Source organism: Camelus bactrianus, chromosome 5 (genome assembly GCF_048773025.1).
Source record: "Camelus bactrianus isolate YW-2024 breed Bactrian camel chromosome 5, ASM4877302v1, whole genome shotgun sequence".
Classification (NCBI taxonomy): domain Eukaryota; kingdom Metazoa; phylum Chordata; class Mammalia; order Artiodactyla; family Camelidae; genus Camelus; species Camelus bactrianus.
The window spans coordinates 98,941,891-98,958,357 of NC_133543.1; the positions used below are offsets into that span (position 1 = coordinate 98,941,891).

Sequence of the window (16,467 nt, forward strand, 5' to 3'; positions counted from 1 at the left end):
TGTTTATTAAATAGCATTAGTATACCAACAGAGTTTTTATGGGGGAGTGTATGTGGGGGAGGTCGTATCTAATTTTCACATGCAGAGTTTTTGTGTAAATAGAGTACTGAGAGACTGCACAACATAGTGCATCTGTAGAGACTCAGTTCCCAGCAGATCTTGCTGACTTCCTTATTGTGTCAGTTTGGGCAACTTCACTGAAATGTTGTAGTTGTGATCTATGTAAGGGATGTAGAGCTCTTAGGAAAAAAACATACCATGTAAATCTTCAGTACTACTTTATTTTCACAGGTTAGGTGAATCTTGTTATTTTAATATAGAAATAGGAATTCCTGCTGTCTATATGTGTTACAACAGTGTTGGGTTGGGAAAAAAAACCCCTATTTTTCTGGCTTGTGTTTAAGAATGCCTAGGATTTTCAAACAGCAAAAGTTCACCGTAATTAAGTTTCTGTGTCCTTGATATACTGTGCTATTATCAGTCTTAAACCACTCCAGAGTTCTTCTTTATTTTCTTTTCCTTTTGGTCAAAGAGTAGAAAAATGTGACTCGCTGCTGTGCCCTGCTGTTCACAACCGCTTGCCTTTACTAGCGAGTATTTATTTCAAAAGATGATTCCTGTGTGGATCATCACCAGTAGGGAGAATTAATCTTTCACTTTTTCACATAAACCTGGATAAGGGAAATTTCAGAAAAGAAGAGCAGCGACCAATCTGTTTGAAATCTGATAGGGTGAGTTTTTTGGTTCCTGTTTTGTTGGAGGACAGTTAGTTTTTCGAGTTGAAATGAAAAGTATATTAAACTGGAGGTAAGGGAAAGTATTCATCTTAGTGTATGTAAAATAAAAAAGCAGAGGAAGCATAATTTCATGTAGTATTAGATTTGGAAAGAAATAATAGAGTTCATCTAGTCCAGCCTCCTACTGGTGAATAAACACTCATTTGTGTTTATAGAAAAAACTATTTGAAGTTGGAAACAGGAATTTGGATTTGAAAATACTTTCTTGCCTAATTATTCTTTGCTTTTTCTATTGGAGATTTTCTTCCTAGTTGAATTATATCTAAACCTTTATATCTACAAAAATTAAATATATTTGCATTTATGAGTTATTTAGAGCTGTTGTGGCTTTTTAAACCATTTAATGGATCATAAGTAGGAAAGGAATGTTTTTACTTAGGTTGGAACTCATTCAGATGAATAATAGTTGGTTATAATTTTTAAATCACTGTTTGATTATTATGCAGGGTAGCTTTAAAGTAGATATTATTTTGTATTTCCTTGCCCAAAATATCACCCGACAGTTTCCAGTTGGCCACTCATCTTACTTTCTGATCACTTTCTGCCACAAATATATGAACATGTGCATGTGTTTGGGTGTCATGCTCAAATGCTTGTAGAGTTTTGTACATGTCTGTTCTTTGCTGTTTTCTTGTGAATGTTTATTCTTAGCTGTTCAAAATTAAAGGGAGGGGGACATACTTACCCCAGTTTTTTTTTTTTAAATAAAGAACCAAAGAAGTGATCTTCGTTGTCTTGAAAAAATAACAGTTTTAAAAGATGTTCACTAAATATTGTGAAATCATCATTCTACCCAGGGAGTGAGCTAGGTTTCAAACTAGACTGTTGCTTCAACTTGCAGCTGAAAATGAGAAATTAATGGCTGATTTTCTTAGAGTTCAGCTGTGTTAAACTTCACTGTCCATTTACCTTCATTACTGGTGTCATACCACATCTGTATAAACTCACCAGCAACATTTCTGTTGTTGTAAGTATCAGTTATGTTCAGATCCATTGATTTCAGCAGATAACCACAGATGCCAGCTTTGTAGAATGTTAAATTTCTACAATATGTATTGTTATTTAGCTCAGCCATTTTTTTATGGGTGGAGTCTTAATCACCAGGATGTAATCAGAGAGATGTAATCAGCATTGAAAAAAGAAAGCATGAAATATGAAGGAAGAGTAGCTGCATAACTGGCTGAGTATATTTAATACATTAAAAAGAGGGTGCTGTGGTTACTTCTTACTCTGTCAGTCCTGTTTCAGAGATCTGAAAATTGTCAATGCTTTGTCCATTGATATGGATGTCCAGGTCAGTCCTGTTCGGGCTCTTAGAGACTAGAGGAGTTGGAAGTTCAGGAACAGTCTTGTCAAAATTCTCCATCTTGATTTGATATTCACCTTTGGAACCTCGGGTCAACAAAGATGCAAAACAGTGATGTAACATGATCTCGGAGGGTAGGTAGGATGTCCTCCTTTGGCATATTTCTCCAGTGCCTTCCTGCATTGCTGATAGGAACACAACTAATTCAAAGTGGGGAGGATTTTCATGCTGGAGCAGAGTAGCCAGAGGACTCGATGGTATAATGGAGTGATAGTAGGTTAATGGGAAGATAAAGAATGGGCATTCTTCAGAACTGATGCCGTCAAGGTGGAAGTCCACACTGGTCTGGTAGAGTTCGCCGTTTTCTCTTTCCTGATAGAGTATAGCTGAGACCCGAACACTGGTTAGAGGGCTAGGTCGAGTGTTGGCCACTTGGAAAATAAGATTAGGTTTGCCTTCTATGTGAGCTACTACTGCTAGGTCAGTAAAGCGAATTGAGAAAGCTCGATTTTTTGGCCGGGCAATCTTCGCCACAAAGGCACCTAAATTAAAAACCATTGAATTTTTTTTTAGAATGAACACTTTAAATACCAGTACCTTTTCTGAATGAGTAGGGTATAGCAAATGGTTACACATTTCTTGGTGTCATACCTTCCAGATGAGTCAGGAATTGAATTCATTGTTAATTTCTCATTATTCTGAAGAATTTTTCAAAATGGACATGCATTCTCATTTTAAAACTATGATTTCAAAATGGGTAAGCAAAATTAATTTTTGTTATATGGAAATAGAAAGCTTTAATCTAGTTTGTTATGAAGTCAAAGAGTGGTCATTCCCTGTATTCCTGGCCCTGCTTTTAAACAAATGTAACAAAATAAATTCAGTTTAGTTGCAACCAGATTACTTCAAATTGAAATAGAGATTAGATTCAGAGTGGAATGATTTGGGGTAGGTAGGGAGGAGACCAGTAGAATGAGTGATATATTGAAGAATTTTCAACTTTGAAATTTGTACAAACTTTTTTTTAAAAGAAGGCTCTAGCACTAAGGTGATTTCAGTGTACCTGTCAACTGCCCCCTCCTCCCCCAAGCAGCTGGTAGATCAGGGTTTCTTAACTACTTTTGCGCCACAATTGTTGTTGGCAAACTGGTGAGGTCTGTGGACCTCTTATCAGAATTATTCTTTAAATGCATAAAAATAAAATACGGAAACCAAATATGTTGAAATCCAGTTGAACGTTTAAAAAATTGTAATATGTACCAGTATATGTGCTTTTTTAATGCATTAAATAACAATACAGTGGTGGGTTTAGTACTGTAATTTTGAAGTAGTGTAGTGTGATATGAAAATACCTGATTTCTATTTGTGTCAGAGTTACAGGTATTGCTGATGCTATTGTTGTTGCCTATATTTGTAATTAACGGAAATGCCAAATTTCAATTAGAAGTTAGGATAAAAAAGACCTAAGTTTTTCCTAAGTTCACAGAGCCTTAAATTTTATCAAATGACTGACCCAGCGTAAGAGCTCTTGTAAAGAAAGGTTAGGTGACAACATGCCTCTGGTTGTAGAGCCAGTTGATAGCACCCTAGGGCTTTATTCCAGATCACTGTTAAAATACATAGCCCATTGCTTACCCTCTCAGATTATTACAGGGTAGGGTGTTAAAACAAGGTTTTTTCTTTTTTTCTTTTATTGTGTATATCACTAGCCCTACTTTATTAGAGGAAAGAGTCTTATGTGCTGCCAGGTTTATCAGCAGAATTTCATAATCTATTGGCCGTATTTCCAGTGCATTTTCCTGAGGATGTGTATACTTACACTCCAACATACAATGCTGACTGTGCTGCTCTGGGCTCACTAGTATTGAGTAAATGTTGAAAAGATGAAGTCAGAGGAGAAAATTCTAGTCCAGTAAAGGTTTTTTAAAAAAAGAAAAAGTCAAATTCCTCTGTTGGGTAAAATGACTGTCAAAATATACATTGAACGTATTTATTCACTTATTTAACAAAATATTTAGCTTTTCTGAAAAACTCCTTTTAGCCTTTTTGTTAATTTTTTTTTTTGGCTAGTGTCATAATGATCCCTTTTTTCTTAAGTTTCAATAGGTAAAACTTAAGTGTAGAGTCAGGTTTCTTAAAATTTCTCCTATTGTTTGATCCTGGGCTCTTTTCAATCTCAGGCATTACCTGTAATAATGCAAATAAGTTATTCTATAATACAGTTGCTTATAACTGACTATACCCTTTCCAAAACATTCATGCATTTTTTAAAGAACAAAAACAATTACCTGTGATAAAAGCCTCTAGCATGAGGCCTAGGAGCATTTGTATGGCAAGTAGGGCGATTGCACTTGGACAGTCACCACTGGGGAACATGGTCCCATAACCAATTGTGAGTTGTGTCTCCAGGGAGAAGGAGAAGGCAGCTGTGAAACTGGTGATGTACTTGACACAGATAGTGTGGTTTTCAGGTGGGGCATCATGATCTAGTTCCAGATCACCATTCATCTCAGCTAGAACATACCAGAGCACTGCAAAGACAAGCCAGTGGACAACAAAAGAAGCAGAAAAAACCAACATCATCCAGCGCCAGCGCATGTCCATTAGGATTCCCCAAGCGTCTCGAAGATATGCAAGACCTCTTTGAGCGCCATCCATTTGAAGTGTGCTATGGCCATCCTTGGTGACCATTCTCCGGTATCTCTGAGTTAGGAGAGGAGCAATAACTTTGCAATTACTGCCATCCATCTCAGGCTGTAGTTCTCTGAAATCAAGGGTAAATTAGTAAACCCTTAACTGTATTACAGTTCATGTTAATAAATTCTGAGACCTTATTTGCTTTGTAATTTCTTTGGAATGCTTCCCTGACTACTAGGCAGGCTTTCCCAGTCTGATAGCTCGCTCTTTTCTCTTTACATAAATGGGCATTTACTGACTAAGTCATTCATTTCATAGCTAATCATGAGTTGCCGTAAGGATATCTCTTATTGTTTCCTTTAGTGACTGTTAAAATATTGTTTGACATTTTAACAAATCCCTGAGATTTGGGATTGGGATTCATGTCTTTTTTAACACTCCTATATCTGTCTTGTACAAGTCCGGGCTTCAAGTATGTATTGATCTGACTAAACATTATGTGTAAATAATTACTTTTCATAATTAAATAATAATTTGTGAATAACTCATAATTAAAAGGAATGTTAAATATGTGTTCCTCTGTATAAATAAATAGAAATTATTTAGAAGTGTGGTGTTAAATTGTCTGAAAGTGTTTTGAAGCCAGACTTAGTGCTAGGATAAGACTAAGCATTTACAGATCCATAGTCCTAATGTACGCTTTATAATTAGGCTGTTGAAAATTTATGATTAAGTTTTATTTGTTTTTTTTTTACTTTGTGGCCATTTTCATGTAGTCTTTCCTTCCATGGCTGATGGATTGCCTCCCTTTTAAATATTGTAGGTTCTGGTTAGATTGTGGGGTGGAGAGAGAGTTATTTTCTTGGCAAAATAAGAAATTCCAGGTAGAGATTCCTAGATAATATTAATTTTGAAAGTAAATGAACCAGAAGAAAAAGGTTTGAGTTTAATGAACTAAAATAATTAAGACATCAAATGACAGTTTTTAAAACATAATTAGTGAAATTAGTTTTTAGCTATAAACAGTTTTCATCTGTGTTTATACTTTTCTCTGTGTGGTGAGTAGAAATCTAATATATGCTTTCCATATGACCATCCTTGCGTGGACACCTAACAAAGGTGTCAAAGACTTATGCAGAAGTAACCAAGAACAGAATGGGAAATGCAGCTTTGTTTCCCTCGAGTGCTCCTCTCTTCTTTGCCATAGTCAAGTACTAGGAGTTCATAGTTGACTCTTTTCTTAGTTGCTTCTTCCTTCAGCAGTAGATGCCCTGGAAGTGTTGACTGTCCATCCCCTTCCTACCTGTTGAGCTACGGTGATGGCTTAAGAAGGGGACCAGAGGCACATGGAACTAAAGTTGTTGCTTGAATTTGCTGGATCCTCTCACGTCTAGGGACTTTGAGGCTTTGGAGACTGCCTTCCTGTGTTGTTGGAATCGGACATTGGCTAGCTGGGTATATACTTTTCCTTTTGTTCTAAGGCTAATTTAACATTTATTGGTGATTTTAGAGACATTCTTTTGTATTTTCTTCAGATTTGAGTTACCGATGGAACACAGGGATGATTGTTAAATTTATTTAGATTAGATGGCTGTTTCAGTTTCATATTATAAATTTAAAAAAATTAGAGCATTAATGTTTTATAATTTATTATCCTAACAAGATGTCATTATCATTTTATTTAGAGGTTTGTTTTTTTTTTCTTGGCACAACTATTTAATGACTCATTTTGCTAGACTTTTTTGGTGTTTTATAAGACCTGATCTCTGCCCTTTTGGAAATTATAACAACAACAACAAAATATTCATAGGCACTGTGCTAGGTGCCTTCATATTGCATTGTCCCAATTCTTTTGTATCTCAGTGAGATAGACATTATCCCATTTTTCAGATAAGATCACTGAGGATCAGGCAGTGAAAGAAATTTATACAAGGCAGATGGGGGCCTTGGATTATTTGGATTATTTTCCAAGTCTAGCTAACTTCACAGTTGGGTTTTGTTTGTTTGTTTGTTTTAACTACAAGAAGCTGTCTATTCAGAGAGTTTGAGATAAAAGTCTTCCCCAGAATGATTGATACTGCATTCACAGAACAGTCTTTGACAGCTAGATTTTTAGCACCTTTAGTAGATGCTCTTTCTATCCTCATAAATGTCTCAAGTATCCACTTTAATCATTGTTAACTTTATACATGATTTTTATGCCAGTAAGGATTAATAATATTAGCTAATTAATACGTATTGTTTATTATGTGCCAGGAATCATACCAAACACCTCATGTATATTGATTCATGTGAAGCCAATAGTAATGCCAGCACAGAGTAACTTCTTAGTAAGTATTAGTTGCTTTATTGGTATTAATAATATTTCTTAACTTTCCCAGCAATAAGTACTATCATTGCCCATTTTACAGATAATGAAACTGAGGCACAATGAGTATCCTAAGATCACAGGAGTAGTAAGTGGTGGTGAATCCCTTCTGAGTCCAGAGTCAGAGCTGTATTGCCGGAAAAATAGACATTTTGATCCTGGTTAGCCTTTGTGAATAATCCAGTGTTCCATATAACTAGTTTTGTTCAAGAGCCCCTACAGAATATTTGTTCTTCAGGAATGCTTATGTTAAGACCTATGATTGTAGGCAAGAAATATATTTTCAGTTAAGGAAGACATCTTGCAAGATTTGAAGATTAGTACATTTAGAATTATTGCAGTCTAGTCTTGGATTCTACAGAGCAGTAGAGTTAAAATAAAATGGGGAGAGAAGAGTTCTTATAAAGCATTGCCAGCTTTGTTTTTTGCCAGGTGAGAAAATAATTTTAAAAATATAATACTATCATCATAATTTTATAAAAGACGTTCTGACACTCAAAGGAGGATATAGCAATAAAAGGTAGTTGGCTGCCTTCATTAAGTTTGTGAACCACTGTGTGGTTCTGCGTTGTCCACAGCTTTGACCTTTGTTGTTTCTTGCATCCTTGCCTATGTGAAAATGCCAATCATGGACGTGTACACTGGTGGTGTTCCACTTAGGAAACCACTGATTACTTATTATGTCACAATAATTTGGCAGGGGGGAAGGTCCATGATTCTACTTGATTTTTAACCTCCTTCATTAAGTTCTAAAATTCATTACCTGGGAAGATAGTTTTGTATACATACTTTAGCTAATGAAAATTAGTTATTCTCATTTGGGCCCTTTTAGGATTGTTACTTCTTACCTACAGCTTTGGTAGCACTCTTGCTCTAGACTTTTACATTTTTTTTTTCTTGCAACTAAATAAATACATGGAAAAACCCGGGCTATAAAATATTTGCCCATTTATAAACTGTTTGGTGGAAAAAATAGTACTTTATAAAAATGATAGTTTGGCTGCTTCATTGGTCATCAGAATAATGGATTCATTCTACTCGTTAGGTTGTAGCACTTAAAATTATGTCTTATTATCATGTTGTAGTAGCATATTAGTTCGTATCAAACAGTTAAGATATAAGCTATAACTACAAATGTTAAGTAATTACAGCATTACTGTGTGTTCATGTTTGGAGTAAAGACTGTAGACAGAGTCATAATCATCTCTCCTCCCCTCCATAATGAGGGCAAACTGTTGGTTCTATTATATAAGCTCAGAGATTCTTCTATATTTTAATTTCTTATTTGTAGAAGCATCTAGCTTCAGTAATAATTTCATGCTTAAAAGGAAATTAGGACACTCATCACTTTTACCATGAATTAAAAAAATGAAAAGGCAAAGTGATTTTTAGGGGGGGTCATTTGTTTCTGTATGCTTATTTTGGGTTTTTTCAGTCCCTTCCAAAAGAAAAAGATACATTTTTTTAAGAAGCCATTGAATTTTTTCTAGGGCCTTTCACTTCTCATTCTTCTGTTATAAAAGAGAATTAGTATACATCTATTAAAACATTTAAGAAGAAATTTTCCAGTAATACTTTCAGTAGGACTATTATTCTGTTTTTAAAATTCAAGGAAAAAGAATAAAGAGCCTTGACATATGACTCTGTAGGTAATATCTTTGTTTTAAAACTCTATTGGCAATATCTGACTTCATCCCTATTTGTCAGTCAATTTTTTCCTCTGTTCCCCTTAAGGAAAGAAATAAGATTGAATATTATTTCATCTACTCACCAGTTATTTTGCTGGGTCAGCCTATATACACAGGTATGTCTTGAGGAAGCTTTCAGAGTCTGTCTTTTTGATGAGGTAATTTTAATCTACAAGTGCAGTTTGTAGTTTCTCTTCTTGGACTGGGTTTGCAGTTCACATTCCTCTGTTTATAATGTCGTGGGGGCTGGTTTCAGCTGAAGCTGATGTGATTGGTCACTTAGTCTGCAGGGGGGCCAATTAGCTCTGATCATGTGGAAAAGAATGCTGGTTTGTTAGGAGGTCTTTCTTCACCCAACACAAACCTTAACAACTCTGGAGAAAGCCTCCAGAACTGACTTGGAGAAGGGGTGCATTTTTTCCCTCTAATCAGGACCGGTCTTTAGTAAGTTTGCATAATCTTACTTAAGAGTTTATTTAAAAGTTCAAAGGGATAAAATTCCCTGCAAGATTTCCTTTCAGCCGTCTTTTCCTTATATAGCATGTTGAAGTGTGAGATATTTCCTTTACTAATCTTTTTTTCCTCCATTTCTTTGGGGAATATTTTCCTTGGATAAGGACTTATAGGTATAAATTAATGAACTGATTTTACTAGTTTTCGTTTCATATCCCGTCTCAGCAGAATGGCTACCACTGATTCTGGAACTAGTAATTCAGGTAATTTAGTTAACCTGAAATCTTTTTGGAGGGGCAAGGAAGAAGACTTTAATTTTATTTTCTAAAGGCTATGTGCAGAGATCTTGAATAAGAATAAATTTAATTGTTTGGTACCTTGTGCTTATCTTTAAAAAACACACCTGTGTGAAAAAATGAAGAATTTTCTTAAGTCATGCTTTAGTGATGTTTAGGGGTTGTTTCCCTGAGGAGACGTATGATGACATGCAATGAAACATAGTGTTCAGGGTATAGAAATTTTAATTTAACATCTAAATAATGTTTAGCTGAAAAATGTCTGTGATCCAGCTTGTAGCAACTTCTAAATGAGCCGTGGGATGGCTTTGTGTAATGCCTTACTGGAGCAGTGCTTTTCTCCACCTTCGTTAGCTGCTGATTCTAAAGCTTTGATCAAATGTCACATGTAAGAGGATCTGAGAAACAAAGGCTGTGATTGTTCAAAGTAAAATCATGGAAGGCCTGCTGGGAAAATTATTAATGTTGACCAATATAATGCTACTTAGAAAGTGAAATCCGCCTTTGTAGATTCCTTCTCCCCCCGCAATTAAAAAAGATATTAATTCCTTCTTTGTTTTATTAATGCCAAACATTTCAATACAAGTTCAGACACAGCATTGGAAACTTTGACCCTCAGAACTAGAGAAGGTGAAACATGAAGGAGGGACTTATGATATGATGCACCTTCCCTGCATGTTCTGGTAGGAATTGTACTTTATATCAATTACCAATTAACTGATTGGGGGTGGGAGAGGGAAGCCAGAGTAAATATAGTGTAACACTGCCTTTCCGAAAGCAGTACTTAAGTGTATCTGCCATCTGTCTTGAATAGACATTATAGTAAGCAAGATAGTGAAAAGTTTTACCGAACTTAGAAGTCTCTTTCATGATATACTCCATTTCAGAATATACTGAGGCAGAAATGATTTAGCAAGATGATTGTCAAGAAAGAAATATCTCCAGTGAAGTATTCTGGTTTCTGGGTGTTACACTTTGAAGTCTTCAATGGTCTGTAGATGCTGATTCCTAATTGGTAACTGAAGGGATGTTGTGGACCAGTTCTGGCATCCCTCCTTAGGAACAGAGCACTCCCATTGTAATAGCCTGAGCAGTTAAATTCATTTCTGGTTAAGCTTGCCAGGTTAGCTGAGATGAAATTGATATTGGCACAGATGATACACCAACTTCATCCTAAAATACATGGGCCCTCCCATCTAAGCAGAAATAGTGGTTTCCATTGGAGTTGCCTCTACAGTATTCTATGAGTGAACACAGATGCCAGGTATCTGTTCATTGATTGATTGATTTTTATTCAGAATTACAATAGTTAAGAAAGATGCCAAGACCAGGTACATTATTCTTTATTAAATTAAATTCTCTGTCCGTAAGTTGTTTGCTTTTCTTTGGGGCTGATGCAATTCCATATATGATCCATAACTGTACCACATTGTACTTGAAAACAACAAAACCTTTACTTGAAGTGCAGTGTCTTGCCTATGCACATAGATAATCTCACAGTTTTTAAACTTTAGCTGTGTTTTGCGGTGCTCTTTCTTACATAGTGTACTTAGCTTTCTTTAGAAGATGCCTAGTCTCTTTCTTTCCAGTTCTGCATTCAAGCCCTCTGCTGATCATTTTCCCAGAGATTTCAGGCAGCGTCTGGGTATATACCAGCAGATGACTGAGCATAAGGGTTATGGGGAAATGGGGTGTATTCAAACTACATGAGGTGCTTTTTCAGAGAGTATGATACACTACAGCTCCTCCAGCTCTCCCTTCCACCCAGGAAGTGCTGTGTTTTCAGGACCCATGTTAACCAGTGGAGCAAATTGTTACCCCCTTAAGGGTTAGGACAGGTGAACAGTTGCAAATCTCTGGATATAGAATTTAAACTGCTCCATCCTAGTTACCCTGAGTTTTGTTTACAATTGGGGGAAAAATAAATATCAATACCTGGATGGGATTCCCTTTCACTGTTTTCTCTGGTATTAGAAAATATTTTTAGTGTTAATCAGAGAATATATATCTGAATAGAGGAATACAAAGTTACTTGCTAGAAAAATTTGCACATAAACAAGCTTCAAAGTCTGTCCCATAATTCCACTTTTGCTTTTGGAGTTTGGGCACTTGTAAGTTCCAAGTCTCACAGCTGTAGATTTTGTTGGCTGAGTGCCTCTTTGCTCCATCTGAAGTTTTCCATAAACACTATTTCTGGCTGTAAGTCAAACATGCACACAGGTGCCCTTTTACTGCTCTTTCTCCTTAGGAAGTCCACTCAATTAGACCAGACTAAAACCAATACTGCATTTTAATTTAATTTAACTTTTAGAAGAGTCCTACTTAGACTTAATACATTAAGGTGGAAACAACCAAGTATTTATTGCCATTGGGAAAATATGTATGTAGTACAGTTGTATTTTTAGCATCTTTTATACATCTTGAGGAACTGTTGATGTAAGAATATAAAAGGTATTATACAGATAGTACAGTTTGCAATATGGTCATGTTTGCAGTATTGAACAGAAAACAACATTTTAAATTTGTGTTTTTTTAACCTTTTGAAGGTCATAGATGCCTTTAAGACCCTGGCAAAAACATTAAATCCTTCTCCCTTAAAAAAGAAAAAAGCATACCAACATAATGCATGCTTCCAGTTTAAGGATTCATAGCCCCCAAGCTCATTCATTGACTATAGGTTAGGGATATTCAGTTCAGGCATTAATTTGTAAATTATGCAATTATGTTTACCTTTAAATCATCTTGTTTACAAACTAATCTGGTAAAATATTTATTTTTAAGTCAACTAAAACATTTGGTTACTGAACTTTGTCATATTGCTGATGTTACAGAAAGAGGAAGACTTTGATTTTTAAGTGCTGAGAAAGGTCGTGTGGGTGTCCCTCACTGATTTTAGCCCTGGTCACTGTGGAATAATCCTATAATTTTTAGACATTAAAGGAACTTTAAATATCTTACAGGTTGCCCATGAACAACTTTAGTGTTTATCATTTATTTAAAATTATATCGGTAATACACAAATATGTATTTATTTTTTAAACTCATTGTACAATTGACGTTTTCTTTGACACCCCTACTCCCCCTGAGTTACACAAATACAGAGATGCTGTAATCATTTAGAATATAGTGGATTTATTTTAATGTTTTAGAGTAATTCTGGCATAACTATAATTGTAGGTTATATTAGTAGTAATTGGAAACATGTATTTTATTAGATGGTACTTGTCATTTTTTCCCCTCAAAATAATTTCTGGAGTATAATTTTCATATTGTAGAAGTTGATCTTAACGTTTTTTTCAGGGGTACACATTTGACATTGTTTATCTGCTGGAAAATAGCAAATTTAGTTCCATTTAGAAATGTTGTCAGTCTCTGTCCCCAGACTCTTCTTTGCATGATAATGTCTACTGCCTTTTTAAAGCTTGTTAGACTTAGATTTAGATCTTCCTTTTTCTACTATAGTTTTTCTAGGATTTCTGGCTACTTCTGATGCGTTCAATTTGTGAGTAAGCCCTGGATTAGGATTTTGAACACCTGTGTTCTGTTTGATTTTTTCACTACTCAGCTGTGTGACTGTGGGAGATCCCCCTACAGGTATCCCTTTCCTCACAGGAACAATAGAGATGATAATTCTGACTCAACCCTTGTTGTTATTATGAGGATTAGATGAGATGTATTGATGTGTTTTGTGGACTATAATGTATCAAGTCATTTGTTTACATGTGTGTTCCTGGACTGTGGACCTGGAGGGTGGGTGCTGTAAGTTTCTTCTTTATTTTTGATTCTGTGTCTTTAATTGTATTTGTTCATAGAGGAAGCACTCATATTAATGTGTGCTAGAAGATTGAGTAAACAAGCAAAAAATGTTAAAAGTAGTACTTATTCTCTGGGAAATATTTGGTAGTATTTACTAAAGTTGAATATACCTTATGACCTAGCAGTTTTACTCGTAGGTAAATAGCAAGCATATCTCTCCAAATTTCGTGTCCAACACTGTTTCTAGTAGCACAATTTATAATAGCAGGAACTAGAAACAAGCTATATCAGTAGTAGAATAATACATTGTGGGTCTGTTCGTACAATGAAATCCTGTATAGCAGTGCAGAAGAACAAGCTTCTGTTCTCTGTAACAGTGCAGATGAATTTCCTGTAATGTTCAACGAAAAAAGTCAGACATAAACGAATATTCCATTTATACAAAAAGCTTGAAAGTGGGCAAGACTAATCTTTGGGGATAAAAGTCGGGATGGTGTTTACCTTGGGAAAAGTTGATTGGGAGGACGTGAAGACTTTTGAGAGGTCCTGATAATTATTTTTTTAATAATCTTAAGTAGTAGATAGATGGATATATTTGCTTTATGAAAACTCTTGAGTTGTATGTTTGTGATTTGTGTACTTTTTGATAAGAATGTTATACTTCAATAAGTTTTCTTAAAGGTAGGGGGAGGAAATGAGTGTAGTCCATTTAAAAATTCTTGACTCCTTTTCACCCTTCTCTTATGAAAATTGACAGTGACCCCTGAAGGCAAAACTCTCCCTACTTTGCACTTAGGGGATATTTTGGCATGTCAGAATTGTATTATTCTGGTTTTCCTTGGTTTACCAGAGAAATTGTCACCTAGATCTTTCTATTTCAGTTATTTGTTATTTGATATGTCAAAAAGTGTATTGCACTGGAATTTGACACAACATTGTAAAATGACTATAACTCATTAAAAAAAGTTAAAAAAATTAAAATGCAGATGTTAAAAAGAAAAAGTATATTGCAGTTTTTAGGAACTATTTTGTAGAAATAGGCACTTGGTAACAAAATCTGAACTCCTTTGTCGTAGAATTTTTGAACTGGAATGGGCTAGTGTTCATGTAAATTCAGGTGACTGCCTCAGTGCGCGCGCGCGCACACACACACACACCCTCTTTCACATTAGGAATGGGCTGTTCTTTTGTTTTAGGTGTATAGATCAGAATTGGAGCTGCAGTTTAAAATCAGGTCTTTGACTCCATGATCTTCATAAGGGAATGGCATAAGTGGTCATTCAGTCTTAATGTGGTATGGTATTTCCAACAGGTTGTGAATTACAAGATAGTTTCCAGTAAGCATGAAAGTCAGATTTTTTTCTTCCTGTAGTTTCCCTGTTTTTACCCTATCCTGTCCTTTATATTTTTCTTATTCTTAGGTACTACTGTGAAAAGTATATGTAGGATTTGACAGTTAAGAAGGTTAAAGAAGCTATTAGTTTAGAAAAAAACACAAATTATTCACGTAAAGGGAAATAAAGTCAGCAAATCATATGAAAAATACTTGATATGAAAAATTCATATTGAGCCACATTATTATACCATTTACTACTGTTAAAGTAAAAAAGCTTCAGAAGGATAGCAGCACTTAGTTTTGATCATCTAAAGTGGTCTGTTGGTTTTATCCTTTTTTTGAGGAAGAGAGAAATCTGTCATTTGACCTAGTAATTTTACTCTTTGAAGTTTTTTGGAAGAAATAGTTCAAAAAAGCAAAACATACGCACACAGATACTTCTTGCCTCATTATTTGTAGTTCTCAAAAAATTAGTTTTGAAGTAGATGTCCAGTGGGGAATAACTAGCAGATTATGTTACAGCAGCAAGGTGTACCTGGTAGGTACCTGTTTACATTGTTAGTAACGTGTAATCACCGAGAAGTATTTGCTATTTAGGTGAAAAGTAGATTACAAAATAGTAGGTGCACTGATTGAAACTACATTAAAAAAGAAAGGTTGTGTAAAAGCTGACCACAGGTAAGAGTGATATTTCTAAGATTGAAGGATTACTAGTGTTTTTATTTTTAATATCTTTAACTTTTTTGCAGCTCATTATCTGTTAGAAAACATAATGATCAGTTTTTGATGAGTTAAAAGCATTTTGCCATTAGTGGTGTTTTGTTTATTTTTGCTTATTTTGGTACATTGATTACGTCTCAAAGGCTTAGCATAAAAGTAGATGAAAATGAGTGTTTTGACCAGCTCCTCCATCACATGATTGAATACTCAGTATACCTGGCACGTATTACTTATGACTGAATGATTACATAGGTTAAAAATCATTTCCCATCATTTATCAATTTGTACATATCAGGAATTTCTTTGTTTTAAATTTGTTTTTCTTTTTTAAGTATAGCTAGCTACATTTTTCATCAAGTCATATAATGAATGTGGGCTTTCTAAAATGGCTTGTCCCCTCTTGTTCTGAGCAACAGAGCCTAGAAGATCTTCTAACCCAACGGCAGACATGGAATGTATCTATACTTGAATTCATAAAACTTGATACTTAGTGTGCAAAATATATTTGTTAAATAATTCAGAAGATTAACATTTGAATCCTGTCTATACTGTTTAAATAGTGGTATGTGATTTTGGACAATCTCCTGAGTTATGTTTTTAAGCCTCAGTATTCTCAGCTGTAAAATGGGAAAACATAATCTCATACTGAGGATTGCCATGAAGATTAAATCAGTTAAATGACCGTTTTTATTATCTATGGCTGTGTAGCAAGTTACCCTAAACTTAGTGGCCAAAATCAGCAGACATTTATTATCTCAGTTTCTGTGGGCCAGGAAGGAGCAGCTTAGCTAGGTGGCCTGGGTCTCTCATGAGGCTGTGGTCATGGTGTCAGCCAGGCCTGCAGTCATCTCAGGGCTCAACTGGGGTTGGATCCACTTCCAAGCTTACTCATGTGGCTGTTGGCAGGCTTCAGGTCTTTGCCATGTGGGCTTCTCCACAGGGCTGCCTCACAACAGGGCAGCTGGATTTCCTCAGAGAGAGCATCCGAGATGGAAGTTTTTAACTTAAGAGAAGTGATATCTCATCACTTCTGCTGTGCTCTGTTTATTAGGGGCAAGCCAATAAGTCCTGCTTAGACTTAAGGTGAGGGGATTACACAAAGGCCAGAGG

General features: G+C 35.5%; 2 protein-coding genes across 6 annotated transcripts in view; one reads left to right on the forward strand and one right to left on the reverse strand.

Annotated features, from left to right (window-relative positions):
• Window positions 1-16,467, forward strand: part of GIGYF2 (GRB10 interacting GYF protein 2) — a 111,712-nt gene that overhangs the window by 47,543 nt on the left and 47,702 nt on the right. The gene's annotated exons all lie outside the window — the stretch shown is intronic.
• KCNJ13 (potassium inwardly rectifying channel subfamily J member 13) lies at window positions 1,888-9,083 on the reverse strand. The gene is made up of 3 exons (XM_010948175.3): window positions 8,880-9,083; window positions 4,392-4,867; window positions 1,888-2,645 (listed from the first exon to the last, which is right to left on the reverse strand). Exons 2-3 carry the CDS (start codon window positions 4,849-4,851, stop codon window positions 2,023-2,025), a joined length of 1,083 nt encoding a protein of 360 aa, XP_010946477.1. The 5' UTR covers window positions 4,852-4,867; window positions 8,880-9,083; the 3' UTR covers window positions 1,888-2,022.